The 15,286-nt window shown below is 37.9% G+C and overlaps 2 protein-coding genes across 3 annotated transcripts in view; one reads left to right on the forward strand and one right to left on the reverse strand.

The window, feature by feature from the left end:
* The window catches only part of phlpp2 (PH domain and leucine rich repeat protein phosphatase 2), a 32,239-nt gene extending 28,829 nt beyond the window's left edge, over nucleotides 1-3,410 (forward strand). For both annotated transcript variants that reach the window (XM_086071261.1, XM_086071260.1), the window contains 3 exons: nucleotides 494-688; nucleotides 776-1,007; nucleotides 1,843-3,410. In XM_086071261.1, the coding sequence (XP_085927387.1) occupies nucleotides 494-688; nucleotides 776-1,007; nucleotides 1,843-3,132 (1,717 nt within the window). In that variant the 3' untranslated portion in view covers nucleotides 3,133-3,410. The remainder of the gene's footprint in view (nucleotides 1-493; nucleotides 689-775; nucleotides 1,008-1,842) is intronic.
* A 5,090-nt stretch (nucleotides 3,411-8,500) lies between these two features.
* marveld3 (MARVEL domain containing 3) lies at nucleotides 8,501-14,168 on the reverse strand. The gene is made up of 4 exons (XM_086071679.1): nucleotides 13,756-14,168; nucleotides 12,874-13,115; nucleotides 12,505-12,602; nucleotides 8,501-9,457 (listed from the first exon to the last, which is right to left on the reverse strand). The coding sequence occupies exons 2-4, from the start codon at nucleotides 13,107-13,109 to the stop codon at nucleotides 8,847-8,849; spliced, it is 945 nt and encodes a 314-aa protein (XP_085927805.1). The 5' UTR covers nucleotides 13,110-13,115; nucleotides 13,756-14,168; the 3' UTR covers nucleotides 8,501-8,846.
* Nucleotides 14,169-15,286: the final 1,118 nt, after the last annotated feature.

The raw sequence follows: 15,286 nt of genomic DNA on the forward strand, positions 1-15,286 counted from the left end.
TTTTAACTCATGACTTTTTTTTGCATGTCAGAAAATTATACTCTACTGTACATAACAGCAGCGAATGAGTTCTGGTTGAATTCCAAGCTTAAGCTTATAACTACAGAAAAGGTTTTTGTTCTTTGTTTAAAAAAAGCTTACTTTAAGAGAATCCTGTGTTGCATTGTGGCCAAAAGGTAGAATCCTGGTTGGTTATTGTGCCTTTTGGTGCTGTAAACACATCATTAAATCAATATCCTTGTTGTGGTGGATGTCACATGCTAATCAATGCAACACCGGATTGTAGTTAAGGTAAGCCATTTTAAACTCAAAATGTTTTTTTTTTCCATAGGTAAAAAAGTTTAGAACCCCCAAAATATACTTTTTATCCAGAGTGACTTATATATGTTTTTTCTTCTTGATGATATTGTTCATTTGCAAATGATCTCTAACTTCTGGACCCTTTGGACAATAAAATCATTTTATCTTGCGTACACATTTGAATTTACAACAGGTTGTGTGTGTCCATGCTGGTTATCGACCGCCTTGGAGACAGCGTAGAAGCGTGCTACGGTATTTTTGACGGCGACCGCAATGAGGAAGTGCCTCGGCTGCTGCAGTGCACCATGGGTGACGTGCTGTGCGAGGAAGTGCAACATTCCAGTATTGACAGTGTGTATATGAGCAATACATTCCTAACTTCACACAGGTTTGTGCCTATATACAAAGTATCACTTTTTCTGAAGAGTTCATGTATGGTTGGTTGACCATGGTTGTGTGTTTGACATCGGAACAGGAAACTAGGTACTGTTGGCCAGAAATTGGGTGCCTCTGCCTTGCTGTGTTATATCCACCATGAGTCTTCAGAGCCAGGAGGCTACCTCAGTGTGACAGTGGCCAACGTAGGGACCTGCCATGCGGTGTTGTGTCGGGATGGCCGACCTGTTCCCCTCTCGAAGGTGTACAGCCTGGAGAACTGCACTGAGGAGATGGAGAGAGTTAAACTCAGCAAAGCCATCATTACTGAGGTAATTTTCCGATTAGAGTGGGTAGAGTAATCAGTGGTGACTGCATTAGGCTGCTTGCGGAGACTTCCGGTTTGGTTTGCCATTCAAACGGCCTAATTGGTGTACCTGGCATATTACAGAGTCTAAGGAAGAATATTTGAGTGTTTATTGTATATCCTGCTTATATGTAGGAGCAAAAATGCTAAAATAAAACATATATAAATACATAGAAATTAAAATAAAAACTAATTAAAAAATATAATTCAAAAATGTAGTACAAAAAATATATATAAATAAAATAAATAAATAAATAAAAAATGAGATAAAAAAATAAATATAAAAATTTATATGGAAATAAATACAAAAATAAATGTGTAAATAGAATTAAATGTCAATCAATAAATAAAAATGCTGTGCTCTCATATTCATTTCATGCTTATTTCATATTTATTTTTTAGTTCCATTTATATTATTTGTTTGTATTTAATATTTGAATTATGTTTTTACATCCTGTTTATGTGGAGGACCAAAAATGTGATATGAAAAAAAGAAAAGAAAAGAAAAACAGATAAAAAAAGAGATAAAAAACACAAAAGTAAATATGAAAATAAATACAAAAAAAAAAAGTATAAATACAATTAAATATCAATCAATAAATAAAAACGCTGTGCTCCCATATGTATTTATGTCATGCTTATTTCATATTTATTTATTTTTATTTATATACATTTTTTGTATTTGATTTTTGAATTATATTTTTATATCCCTTTTTATTTTATTTTGGCATTTTTGGTCCTCCAAACGTTTCATCTATCATTAATATCTGCCTTACCCCGAGGAATTTTCTGTTTTCTAGGATAACAAAGTGAGCGGTGTGACATGCTGCTCCCGCCTGCTGGGCTGCTCTTATCTGTCTCCCTGGGTGCTTCCGAAACCCTGGGTGCACACCGAGCCGCTCTCATCCCACGATGACTTCTTAATCCTGGGGAATCGTGCGCTGTTTGAACGCGTATCCTACCAGGAAGCTGTGTGCACAGTTCAGGCCGTGCGGGATCCGCGGGCCGCCGCCAAGAAGCTTTGCACACTGGCCCAGAGCTACGGCTGCAAGGACAACATTGGGGCTGTGGTCGTGGCCTTGAACATTGCTGAGGACAGCTGTACCTGCGAGCCAGCCGTCTACACCACAGAACCCCGTGGTCTCCCTCCCGTCCCTTTGGCTGTTTCTATGACGCCAGCCCCAAGTGACACAGCAACATTGTCATCCACGAGCGGGGTGGTCTCCGAGTTCAACAGCGAGACGTCGGCGTCGGAAGTGGGCAGCGAGGCGGGCTCCACCGCCTCCGATGAGCACCCAACTTCAGGAGCCGCGCCACGCCCTGAGAGACGTTGTAGCCTGCACCCCGGTACGACTCTGTGTGGTATCATGGTCCCAAGTTCGGTCGGGTTAGGGAGCCATGTGGGCCTGTTCCAGCGGCAACCTTCCTGCGCTACATTCTCCAGCAACCACTCTGACAACGGTTTGGACAGCGACGATGAGACCCCGCTGGAGGGCGTCATCTCCAACGGCAGCAAGTTAGAAGTGGAGGTGGACATTCACTGCTGCGCTTTTCAACTGCGGTCAGGGGCCCCTGAGAGTCTGAAGGACACAGACTTTGAAAAGCGAGGGTCTGATTACCCAAATGGCAAGATGCGCAGACAGAACAGCGTGGTGGTCTCGGCGACAAACGGCTGCCTGCTAGCTGTTTGCGGAAGAGAGATCTCGGACCTGAAGAAATCCCCTTCGACTTCGTGCCTGTTTGGGAAGAAGCTGTCCAACGGCTCTGTGGTGGCCCCCGAGGACAGTCATAATCTCATCGAGGTGGCGCTGGAGGCACCAAAAAAGAAGTCTGGGTATTTCACTGCCCCGGCACAGCAGGACCCTGAAGACCAACTGATTGTGCCTCCTTGTCTGGAGTACGAAGTGCGGGAGCAGCTAAAAGGCCAGAGCCCTCTTGTCTCAGCCCCTCCCACATCCTCCACACCCCCTTCCTTAAAAGACGCGTGTTGCGATCAATCACAACCTCCCGCTTCCTTCACCCCGAGCCAGGTGCCAGGTCCTGGAGCGACCCCAATCGTAAAGCCTGAGGTCTATGATACTGCCCTGTAAAACGGGGAACATAGCACAACTTGGCTGCCATGCTGTTATTGTGCCATCACAATACACAGCAAAATTAGCAGTGTTCATTTAACACCTACAGAGTTCAATTGAAACACTTCAAAAGTGTCTATATTGGTCCAAACTACATATAGTTAAAATAGCATGTTTGAATAAAAAAAAAATAATAATAATTACACTGATGGTAGTACACTTACACTACACATTGCTTTCATTAACACTAGAAATGTTAATATTAACTAAATATTTAACTCTGGTAAACAGGTGGCAAATCCAGGTCCAGAAAGTAAAAACCATGCCACAGTTTGGCTTTAGCCCCTGAGGCTAGCTAGCTAGCTAGCTCCCTAGCAGGTAAACAAGCACCATGGGAGCTAGCTAGGGAGCTAGCTAGCTAGCTAGCCTCAGGGGCTAAAGCCAAACTGTGGCATGGTTTCTACTTTCTGGACCTGGATTTGCCACCTCTGCTGGTAAAGAGTAAAAAAAAAAAAATCGCAATAATGTCAAATTAAACTCTTTCCCCACACTGTAGAGTGTAAAGTCAACACTGACCAGTGTTAACTAGTGCTACATTTCAACTACCATCAGAGTTGTTTTAAGTATCTCAATTATCAAATTATCTCAATGTAAAAAAAATGAACATTTTCAAGTGTTGTTTTAACTATATTTAGTGTTGGACAATATAGGCACTTTTGAAGCGTTCACTGTAACTCTGTAGGTGTTGAATTAACATAGCCGACTTTGTTGTTTAGAGGCGATGTGTCCACTGAGGAATTATTGTGAGATTCAACGTCAATTTCTCAAAACTCTTTGCGACTCGAGCCGGAAACTGTAAAGCTTATCCAATTCTTGGAAAATCTCACTTTGGAACTACGCAGGACTGTGCTCAGTGCGGGTCATATTCTTCTAGTAAAAGTGCCTACTGCAGACGACTCAGCCTCAGAGTCCCCAGGCTACACGGCTGTTTTAGAGTAGAGCTTCTTACTTACACCGGAAGGAAGGACAATATGGCTGACAGCTATTCCTCTTCCGACTGTAGCTTATAAAAGGAAACATACATTATTCAGTCTCACATAGCCCTGTGGCCCATCAAACTTCAGTTCACCGTCATACGGTTTTGGAACGGGAGACGCTGATCTGGTTTGTGTTTCCATTGCGGGATTATGATGGCTGATCGTGTGGTTTGCCAAAGCTCAAGATGAGTCCTGATTCTCAACCCAGGGCTGTCTACACTTTTTACACCTTGGACCACATACTGAAAAAGTGAAATATGAGGGGGCCGCTTTGATATCAATCCAATGTAGGTTAACTCATTCACTGCCATTGACGCCTATAAACGTCAAAAAATCATTTGAACTATTTCTATTACTTTAAAAGAAAAAATCCACTTTCGTTAACAAGAGTATGAAAACCTATACATTTTTTTAAATAATATTTTTATTTTTTAAGAAAATATTATAAAAAATTAGGAGCATCAGGCAATTAATTTTTTTAATTGTAATTAATCGCATGACTTCAATAGTTAACTCACGATTAATCACAAATTTTACATTTGTTCTAAATGTACAAAAAAAAAGATTCTAGGTTTTCATACTCTTGTTAACAAAAATTGATTTTTTTTTAAACTAATAGAAATAGTTAAAATGATTTTTTGACGTCTATAGCCGTCAATGGCAGTGAATGAGTTAAGATCAGTTAAGCCTCAAACATGTTTCAGCATTGTGTTATAGGTGACAGCAAATCTTATTAGGCTTACTTTAATTATTATTAACAGTGTGGTCATTTTGGCTGCTCTAACCTATGGACCTGGATTCCCAAATCCAGCATTGAGCATTTTTACCCTTTACTAGGGCCGTAGTATTTCTTGCTTGTGAGCCAGAGTTTGTGTCACTCTTCACTGAAATGCAAACATTTAGCCTCAGAATGACAAGAGAGTCGCGGAAGCCGTCAAGCATCTGACAATATCACTTATTTTAAATGACTTAGCTATTCTTGACTTATTTTCAAATTTAGCAACTTCTTCTTATGTCCGAGACAAATTCCTACCCACTTATAATGTGAGCACATCATGCCAAAAATTGCTGCACGTATTGATATATTAGTATTTGTTAATAGATTTTAACCTTTAAAAAAAGAGAGAATGGATTTTCAAAAAAGGAATTAATAACAAAAAAAAGTCTGAAATAAGTGAATTCTATATAATATAATAATGATAACTAGTGTATGTGCTGCTATCAAGATGGAAATGTTAATATTCCGAGCAATGCACTGTGAATAGATGTGATGAAATCAAGCTGACAAGCCATCACATTCTATGATGTTATGCGATCCAATCTCGATTTAAAGTATGAAAAGACTAAACAGAAAAAGGATACATTTCAGTCAATTATTGTTGTTTGACATAAATTTCAGTCAAAAAATGTTTCAATTTTGAAGCACATTTCCAGTGCTTTATTTGCTGTGTGCTTTGCAGCATCTCAGCTAATGAGAAATGTTAAATAAGACAAAAAGTCAGTGTCTGATAATGCCAATACTTGCTTTTCTTTTTCTTTTAACCCACAGCTACATTATTTTAATTGCGAGGTGATATAATGCAGGCTAACGACCCTTGGCTCCTCGTGCCAATAGAGAAAGTGTATGTTCAGAAGACCAAAGTCAGGTAATTGCACATGCCAATTAGACGTGTTATTTTGGCATCGTGTTGCAGTTGTGGCATTCCATAGTTTGACTTTCCACATTCCCTGTCAGCCTTAAAGCATTGCCGCTCACTAGTTGTTAAGGAAGAAGAGCCATCGGTTGAATCCCACTCATGTCGAGTTTATTGTCTCTGAAGCCTTAATTGTCTTTCTCTTGTTACTCGTCATCTTCATGGATTCAACACCAATTACTAAAGCACTTTGTACTGAGTTTAGTATGTGAGATTGTGACCTACTTTGTGTGCTTGCGTTATTGTGAGATCATGTACCCTCTATACAGAAAAGTGCTGAGAGAGTAATAATTTCTAGCATAAGATTCATAAGCTAGCATGAATTGCAAAGCGTCATCTTTCAATATAAGGAAATATACTTAAAATCACTGCACATCAGAATGATGAATAAAATGTGAAATCAAATGAAGAGGCACCGTTTGTATTATGTGAACTGAAAAGACAATTGCTGGAATTATTGAAGGACAACATGCAACATCCTGATTATAAATATTGAGACATTGTGCAAATAATAAATTAATGACAACTCATAAGCTTTGGGGACAGATGTGTTGCCCTCTAGAGAGCGTTGCGGCTGCTGAACAGCATAAAGTCAGCTCTGTTTAAAAATACTTCTTTTTTTTTCTTTTCTTTTTTATGCCGATCAGCGGAAAAATACGCAATCAGATTGGGACAACTCGAACAACAACATATTTGTGGCACATTTTCAGATAGCTGCAGTCAACATACAGACAATAAGCACCTTCTCATTGTTTACATGGGTCAAAAATAACCCAACGATGGATCAAAAATTGACCAATCCATTTTATGGGTCAATTTGAGCCAACTTTCTCGGTTGTTTCATACAAAATGATAAAGAAAATTGACCCAAGTAAAGGATCTGACCAATATTTATGAGTTGTTTTACACTAAAAGACACATTTCTTGACTCCAAGTTGGGTCAAATTCACCCAAGTTTTTGTCCATTTTTTTTTACCCATAGATGGGTTATTTTTGACCCAACAGTTTTTTTTTTTAGAGTGTAGTGTAGTGGGTATAAAAAGTCTACACACCCCTCTTCAAATGCCAGGGGTGTGTATACTTTTGACACATTTATTGACTCAAAGTTGGGTCAAATTCACCCAAGTAGAGGATTGGTCCATTTTTTTTTACCCATAGATGGGTTATTTTTCACCCAACTGTTTTTTTTTTAGTGTAGTGGGTATAAAAAGTCTACACACCCCTCTTCAAATGCCAGGGGTGTGTATACTTTTGATGTCCACTATATATGATCATTTTTGCAGCACCTAAACTTACTTTAATTATTCAGTGAGTCTGACTGATAAATTGAACTAGATGAATGCGGTTGCGGTTTGTTCCTTATTCAATTCCTGGTCAGCATTGTACAACCAAACATTTTCTGCTCATTAAAAAAAAAATCACATTCTTATACAACATTGTGACTATAAAAATTCTCTCTGTCCCTTACGTGTTCATCCAACATATTTGTACAATATAAAATGCCAAGTGCATGTGTAGTTACAGGATGAGGAGGCACAGGGTAGTGGGGTACAGTCCAGTGCATTACTGACAATATTCCCTTTAATTCTTTAGCGCAGCGGGTCCAGTAGTGTTCTTATTATGCCCATGTTGCATTATAAAAGAAACCCATGTATTGACTTCATTCTGCTGTTGCAAAGTGTATGTTTGTGTGTAAAATGAAGCACATACAGTCGATGTGCAGTAAGCGTATGCAGTTGTTGATCATGTGACCAAAGTAGCCATTGCTCAATCTCCAGATTTCTTTATGTGCATTATTTTCTAGAAAGGCCTGAATATTATTTTTGTACTTCGTTGCAAATGAATATTGCCCTCTCCACTCTGGAATTTCAAACGATGGGGTCTCATTCTAGTACTGGATGACACGCAATATAACTAATGTTGACAGCATGCCCCCAGTATCAACATAAAATATACGGATATGTATAAACAATTGGAGCATATCTAACATTTTTATGTTTGCATTCTGCTGCTGTTTGTTTATTTTAGGATTGCTAATTAGATTGTCTATGAGAAAGACAAAGTGATAATGAGAGACATGAGAGGTCGTCGATTTATTTTAAAATGCTGCTAAGTAGCAATAATTTTTTTTACTTTTTTTGGGGTCTGGCTTTCCAAACATTTAATGATCATTTTACACTAACATGTTTTTTTTTTCATTTTGACATTTGTATTACATTCCTGAATGTAATTGGCTATTGTCAGCATTAGTGAAGAAGGGTCCATTTCAAGTTGTCCACCTAACTGTGCATAAAATAAACCCTTTACAAAATAAAAAAGGATACTCGTTCAATGTTTAGGTTAAAAGTTGAATACAGTACATCTGCCATCTGTTGGTGGAACACAGAATGACAGCTTGAACCAGTAGGATTATAATATGGGGCAATATGTGTAGTAAAGCAAATTCTTACCTTCTCAAAAACAGTATGGTTATTTTATGAAGGCGATATTTGTCATCTCATTAGTTCGTAACAAATTATGCAAAATTTAGTCAACCATTGATTACTTTGACTACTTGAGACACTAAAAGTCTCCCCACAAGAAATGAATGAACATTTATTGGTTCATAGCAGTTTAATATATAAACAGTAGTACACAATATACGTGTACTGTATGTAAATAGAAAACAAATATACTAAGAATAAAAAGGCCCACAACAAAATAACAGACTATGGTGTTCCCCTGCATTTTTTGCTACTCTGCTCAAGCCGAAGCTAATGTAAAAGTATTGATTTGGCGCCAATTTGTGACATATTGGTGCCAAGAAACTACAGTGATGCATTGAGATACAAAATTCAGGTCAAGACGGCAACATTGTATTTGTGGCAGCGCTTTGTCACTATCTAACGTAAATAGTTGTGGAACACTGTAAATAGTAGTTTAAAGTGTATAAAAAGTTCACATGTTCAGTAAAAGCAGTGTGCCGCTAATGTATATTCCTATACAGTCTGACATTTGCTCCTCAAAAGTGATCATCCGGATTGGCCTTTTGCTTTTTTATCTCCCGCACGGTGCGGAAAGCTCTGACGGCCAACGCGGCCCCGAAGATGAACACGAAGACGCCCAGCACGCCAAAGAGACCCCCGGCGATGTCCGCGCCGTGAAACTGACACTCGAAGCCCTTGTGACCTTTGCTCTTGTACATGCGCTCCCTCTCCTGGCAGATGGGGTTGTTGTAGTTTTCCTGCACTTTAATGAAGAAGGCGGCCAGCGCTGCGATGTAGCCCAAACCGATGAGAAGGTTGACCAGAGCTTCTGCCAGTAGCACGGGCGGGTAGCGGTAAGGCACTCGGAAAATACCCAAAGCCAGCATGGCCAGGGCGTAGGTCATGACTATCCCGCCGCACGCCATGGCGAAGGCGTACGGAGGCTTCGTGAGCTCATTGAACAGCTGGTCCAGCTCCTTCACGCGTTCCGCCTCGGCGCCTTGGAAGGCACCGGCTCCGCCGAAATGATAGTGGTAGATGCCGCCCAGGCTGGCCAGGTCGCGGTAGCCGCCGTTGTTGCTGTGTGGCACGCCGGTGCAGATGATGAGCAGAAGATTGACAAACACCTCCATCAGCTGGCAAAGGCCTGGAACAGACATGAGAAGCAAAACTGGGCTTGGCAAGGCAAAAAAAAAAAGAGGAATGAAATTACAGATATAATACTTCGTTTCAAGAAAAATGACTGATTTACGGAATAACTATGAGTTAAACACGCCATAAGGCACTCAACGGTATGCAGACTGACTAATGGTCGCTAACCTGAGCTCACAAGAGCGAACACTACACTCTCATTTGCCGACTCCCACATCACTCACCAGGTCAAGGCCCAACTTTTAAAGCTGTCAACCCTCAAATTCACACTTTTTTTTAAAATTTTATTTCAATATTTATGGAATATTCTAGTGTGGAAGAAGAGGAGACGGACGACAATAATACCAGCACCCAACAGGCACATTTTATTGTTTAGTAATGCAACATCAATTTTTATCGGACTACTCAATAATCAGAATAATTGATTCTGGCATGCCATCTCCCGCCAACAAAAAAAACACAAGTATGAAGCCTTCTATTGTAATACGCTTTGTGAGCAGAAAACAGAAATTGGATTTGTTAAAACAAGGGAAAAAGCTGAGAGGGACAAATGTCTATCTTAATGATCATCTGACAAAGAAAAATGCTGACGTCGCCAGACAAGCGAGAATCATAAAAAAAAAAACAAGGTTTGCTAGAGTCAACATGGACATACACAACTGTAAAGTATTCATCAAGTTGAATGGAGCGCCAGAGGAGGCCAAAATACTGTCCATAAAAAGAGATCACAGAGCTGGAAAAGTATCAAAGAAACCAAAACAGCGATTCGTAGGAAAATATGAATAGTGACTGTAAGGATCAGCATTACAATAAGGACTAACTCACAGTATTATGGACACATATCATGACATAAGCCGTCGAATCCACGACATGGAAACCGATTTTGTACGTAACATATTTGCAGAAGGCGGATGTAATTATTACTCAACAGAACAGTTTAATACAATGATAGAGGATACGGCATCTGACAATGCATTCTCCATCATACACTTCAATTGTCCAAGTCTAAACCATAAAACATCTATAATCAAAGAGTTTCTAAGTGATTTAGCACAAAAATTTTAAGTGATTGCTATGAAAGGGAACATGGTTAACTCTTTTACTGCCAAACGTTATCAAAAAAACAACAACACCGACAGTGCCAGCCAATTTTGAGCATTTTCACTCATCTTTCAAGGCAAACAGAATATTGTGTGCTATGGCTACATAAACATGGACACCCTATGAAAGATTGGATTCCATTCTTTCATTAGAATTTTTTTTTAAATTTCTAACTTTCTAACCATTTGAAAATATGTCATTTGAGTGACATAAGCGAAAATAAAAATAAACAAAGAGAAAACAACATTTTTGTAAAAAGATACATTTTGAGCGCAACAGAGACTTTGACACTAATATTTTTTGTTTAGTGACGCTCTGAATTAGATTGAATGTAACAAAGGCTTTGATCATCCTTGAAAACGTTCTATTTCATCAGATTCGTCATGTTCCATTGTAATTTGATACACCGGGAGCCCATTGAAAAAAGATACTATGCTGCCATCTGCTGGCCATAGTTAGTGGGTGTTACTTATATATAAACGATTTAAATAATGTCTATAATTCTTTCACGACCACACTCATACATTCATATAATAAATATTTTTAAAAGATTACAATCCATGCACAAAGCAGAAAAAAATACTACTCATAATGCTTGGATGACAAATGGGTTGAAAAATGCTTGTAAGAAAAATTATCTTCTATATAGAATGTTTCTCAAACATAGAACAAAATATGCAGAATCTAGGTAAAAAATATATAAAAATAAACTTGTAACAGGGTTGATAACAGGAATTTTCCCAGAGCAAATGAAAACAGCTAAAGTAGTCCCACTCTTCAAAAAAGGAAATAAGAATGATTTTTTTTAATTACAGACAGAGCTTTCTAAAATATTGGTAACATTGTATGCGATAAGATTAAATAAATTCATAGATAAGCATAAAATTTTAAGCAGTAGCCAATATGGGTTCCATTCTAATCATTCAATTACCATGGCATTAATGGAGTTAACTGAAGAAATTTGCACAGCCATGAATTAAAAAAAAACATGTTTTAGTAAGCGTGTTTGTAGATTTACAAAAAGCATTTGACACCTTAGATCATGAAATATTATTGCATAAATTGTTTAAATATGGTATAAGAGGTGTCGCACATCAATGGGTTGACAGTTATTTAAAATATAGAAAACAATATTTTGAATTCAATAGTAGGCAATCAAAACACTTATGTTATGTAACTCACGGGGTCTTTCTTTTACAGAAACGTGCTATTTGTGTTGTTTGCGGTTGTGGATACAGAGACCACACTAATCCATTATTTATACAACTAAAAACTTTAAAATGTAATGAATTGATGGAATTTGACCATCCTTAAAATATTGTACTTTCATTTATTTTACTTAACTTTGAATTTCAATATTGCTTTATATTGTTTTTTTTCTTTTACAAATGAATGAAATAAATTGAATTGAATTGAATTCGAAAAAAATATTTCTTAGCTGCAGCCATGCTTCCCATAGTACATATGGAATCCTTAGAACACATTGTGTTACATTACAACCTTTCTGATTGATTACAGTATATTAAATCGTTTCCATCAAAATTGTACACACAACATTCCTTAATGTCAGCATGAAAAAAAGTTTGTTATTAGGTTTGTTACTATTAAAAATATATATATATATATCACATGTTCATAACTTACATACAGTACGTGAAATGATTTCCTCACTAAATTTGGATATTTTTTCATTAAAAAAAATAAGTTTTGGATTTTTATTCCAATCTTATTTTCAATATTTGTAATTTTTAGCTTAAAAAAACAAAACGCATATTGAACGCATTTCAATGGTTCAAAACAGATTATTATGTTTTTGTGAATAGCGGGAGTCCATTGTCTTCCATTTTGGAATACGTCCGTAACATAAAATGCGTCAAGGACAACTTTCCAGATAAACTGCAAGCCAAGCCCATGCTACAAAACAACAACACAACAACCTACCTCGGCTGGTGAGGATGTATCGGAGATTGTAAAGAGCTTCTCTGGGTTGTTGCTCATGATATTCATCCTCAGAGTAATACACTGAAGGCTGTCCATACCTGTAAAGGATAAACAAGGATTACATTTAGCCACACATTTGGGTTATGTGCGCAATTATGGCGATGGGCAATACAACTTTTTTCATTGTTTTATAATTAGCATAGAGTTCTATGTCTAAAAACGCTCATATTCTTCTACTATACAGTTATATTCACTATCTAGACTGTTGTATAATTGACCGTTTTTTTTCATTGAAATGTCACTGTATTTACTGAGTTATGATAGGCCATTTGCTTGACAGTCCGTGTGCTACTGTATCTGGTTGCTTACGGTGCTGAAGGTCCTTGGTCTCTGAAAGCAGGTTGAGAGATACTTGTCACGTCTCCCTGTCTGGGCCTTCTATCACCAGGAGAGCCTCTCTCGCCAGAGCCTCTGGACTTTTCTTTGTGATCTCTGTTGCCATACTTATCGAAGCGTTCTGCGCTGTGAGGGGAATCTTTGTGCCTGCCCTTGTAATGATCTGCGTACGCATCACTCCTCGAGTGGCGTCCACCCCTTTCTGGCATCTCCGACTGAGGACATATAGCACATTCTAATGCGGAAATTCTTAAGCAAAGTATCTGTTTGAATAGTTGAAACAAGACATTTAATGAAGATGAATAACTGGTTGACTGCTTGTGATGAAATGTCATACAGTGGGGGGGGGGGGGGGGGGGATCTTTACTACAAGTTCTATTAGTGGCATTATAAAATGCTACCAGTTAACATCTAATGCTTCACTAGAAATACGAGTAGTGTGCATATGTCAGCTAGTGCACAGGTTTGTCCTACTAGTACTACTTACTACAAGTACTTAATTGTCTTACTAGTTATGACAAACAGCGTACGGATATGAACCAAGATGGAGATGGAATCAAAACTCATGCAGCTTTCCAACATAACGAATCATTATTGCGTTTGTGAATAAAGTACTGCAATTCGCTCTCGTATTTGATCCCTTATATTGTGCATGTATACACCAATTAATGAGTGAGAATTGTGTATAAAATAAAGAAATATACAAATGAACACAAGTAGCATGAGCCTATTAGACGCTTACTCAGTCATTTCAGGTGAACATTTAGTCATGTTGTTCATGACTTTCCATAAAGCGCAACAAGTCAGATTAGTGTCCCCTTAAGTAACATAAAGCTCAGTGTAAACGTCCCCTACCTTTGTTTGTGTACAAAGTAAGTTTTAGGCGGTGTCCCTTTTCGCCTATACGCAACAAAAACAACAGGCTTGAGAGGTGTCGCTTACTTCCGGATTCGACGGCTCACCTGTGGTGCGCCACGCCCACTGCTCCTCTATCTCCAATGTACGCACAAATTAAATTACACGTAAAACGTAATTGTTCCTCAGTTTGTGTTGTACTTAAGTATTAAAAAGGCTTTGTGGATCCTAATAAAAATAAAATACTTCAAATTACTTCGCTCACATGATGGAGGCAAAAGCAGCTGTCTTCCAGTCTCGAAACAGTTATGTTGTAAAATTGTCAAAATAAATCTAATATATACATTTATTTATTAATAGCACGTTCGCAGTCATTAATGATACGTGTTTAACGTCGCTAAACCATTTCAAGTACGGTGCACATGGTCAAGACATTGTGTAAAGTTCGCGGTTACATGATACTACAGTTACTTTAGTGCTTCCGCTTCTGACTCTCAAATGCCTTTGAAGTAATAGTCAATTAAAAAAATAAAAATAAAATCGTTCCAGATTTGGATGATTACGGAGCCCAATATAGGCACCATTTCTTCTTTGTTAAATGTACCATATATATATATATATACACATTGTGTTTGTGTTCAAATATGTGTTGCTTAAAGGGTTTTTAATGCCACAACACGGATATTTGTCCAGAAACAATGCAAATCTATGGCGATTTGCATTGTTTCTTCACAATCACATTAAGCAAAATGGACTCCTAAAATTTTGTATTTACTATGCAGCGTGTAGTTATCTCTGTTATAGTTTAGTGACTGTAAAGTTCAACTGGGAGTGGCCAAAAGCAGCCTGAAACTCAACTATTAATGTGAAGTTTACTGCCACCTATATCTCAAGTTTTTGTTTGTAAGTCAAAGCAACACTGACTAAATGGCAGCTTGTATCTTGAATGACTTGTAAGTTAGGTCCCTCGTACCTCGAGGCACCACTGGAAATCAGCTTTGTATGCAATTAAACAGGCCCAGAATTTGTGAGAAATTTAAGACATCACAAGAAACACACTCCAGCTATTTCGCAACTTTTTTCTGTAGTTTGTAGCTGTGTTTTGTTCTGTTTTCTGTTGATTTTGGGTGTAATTCTTATGTCGGCCACTAAATAGCGGCCCACTGTTTTATTTGACATGGTGTAAATTTGAAAGAAGAATGAAAACAGGAATTCAGCTCAGCCTATTTATTTATTTTTTTGCTGAAGATTATTGAATGTCAAATCTTTATCAGTCCTGATTTTTATGCCTTCGGAAAGATATGTAGTAGTGGTAAATGATATAAAAAAATGCCTAGTGGGTATTTAATTAAAAACAATTAAATTAGTTCTTCATCGCGAATTTCACTTGTGTGGGTGTTCCGGAATGTTAACTTCGTGGTGTAATATAACAGTATCCTTAATTTTTGTATTAAAAAAACATCGTGTTTCTAATTACATTGTGTTAGTTGGCTCAATCAGTCAAACAGATTTAAGGGTTAAGTAGTTGAGC

This window comes from Leptonotus elevatus, chromosome 3 (genome assembly GCF_054856555.1).
Source record: "Leptonotus elevatus isolate MCC_2025b chromosome 3, RoL_Lele_1.0, whole genome shotgun sequence".
Lineage (NCBI taxonomy): Eukaryota > Metazoa > Chordata > Actinopteri > Syngnathiformes > Syngnathidae > Leptonotus > Leptonotus elevatus.

Excerpts from the sequence above, each read along its gene's own strand:
- marveld3 (XM_086071679.1), bottom strand. The coding sequence starts at position 13,109 with ATGCCAGAAAGGGGTGGACGCCACTCGAGGAGTGATGCGTACGCAGAT. Across the intron at positions 12,603-12,873 it reads GACCAAGGACCTTCAGCACC|GTATGGACAGCCTTCAGTGT; the intron begins GTAAGCAACCAG and ends TATCCTTTACAG. Across the intron at positions 9,458-12,504 it reads ATACATCCTCACCAGCCGAG|GCCTTTGCCAGCTGATGGAG; the intron begins GTAGGTTGTTGT and ends TGTCTGTTCCAG.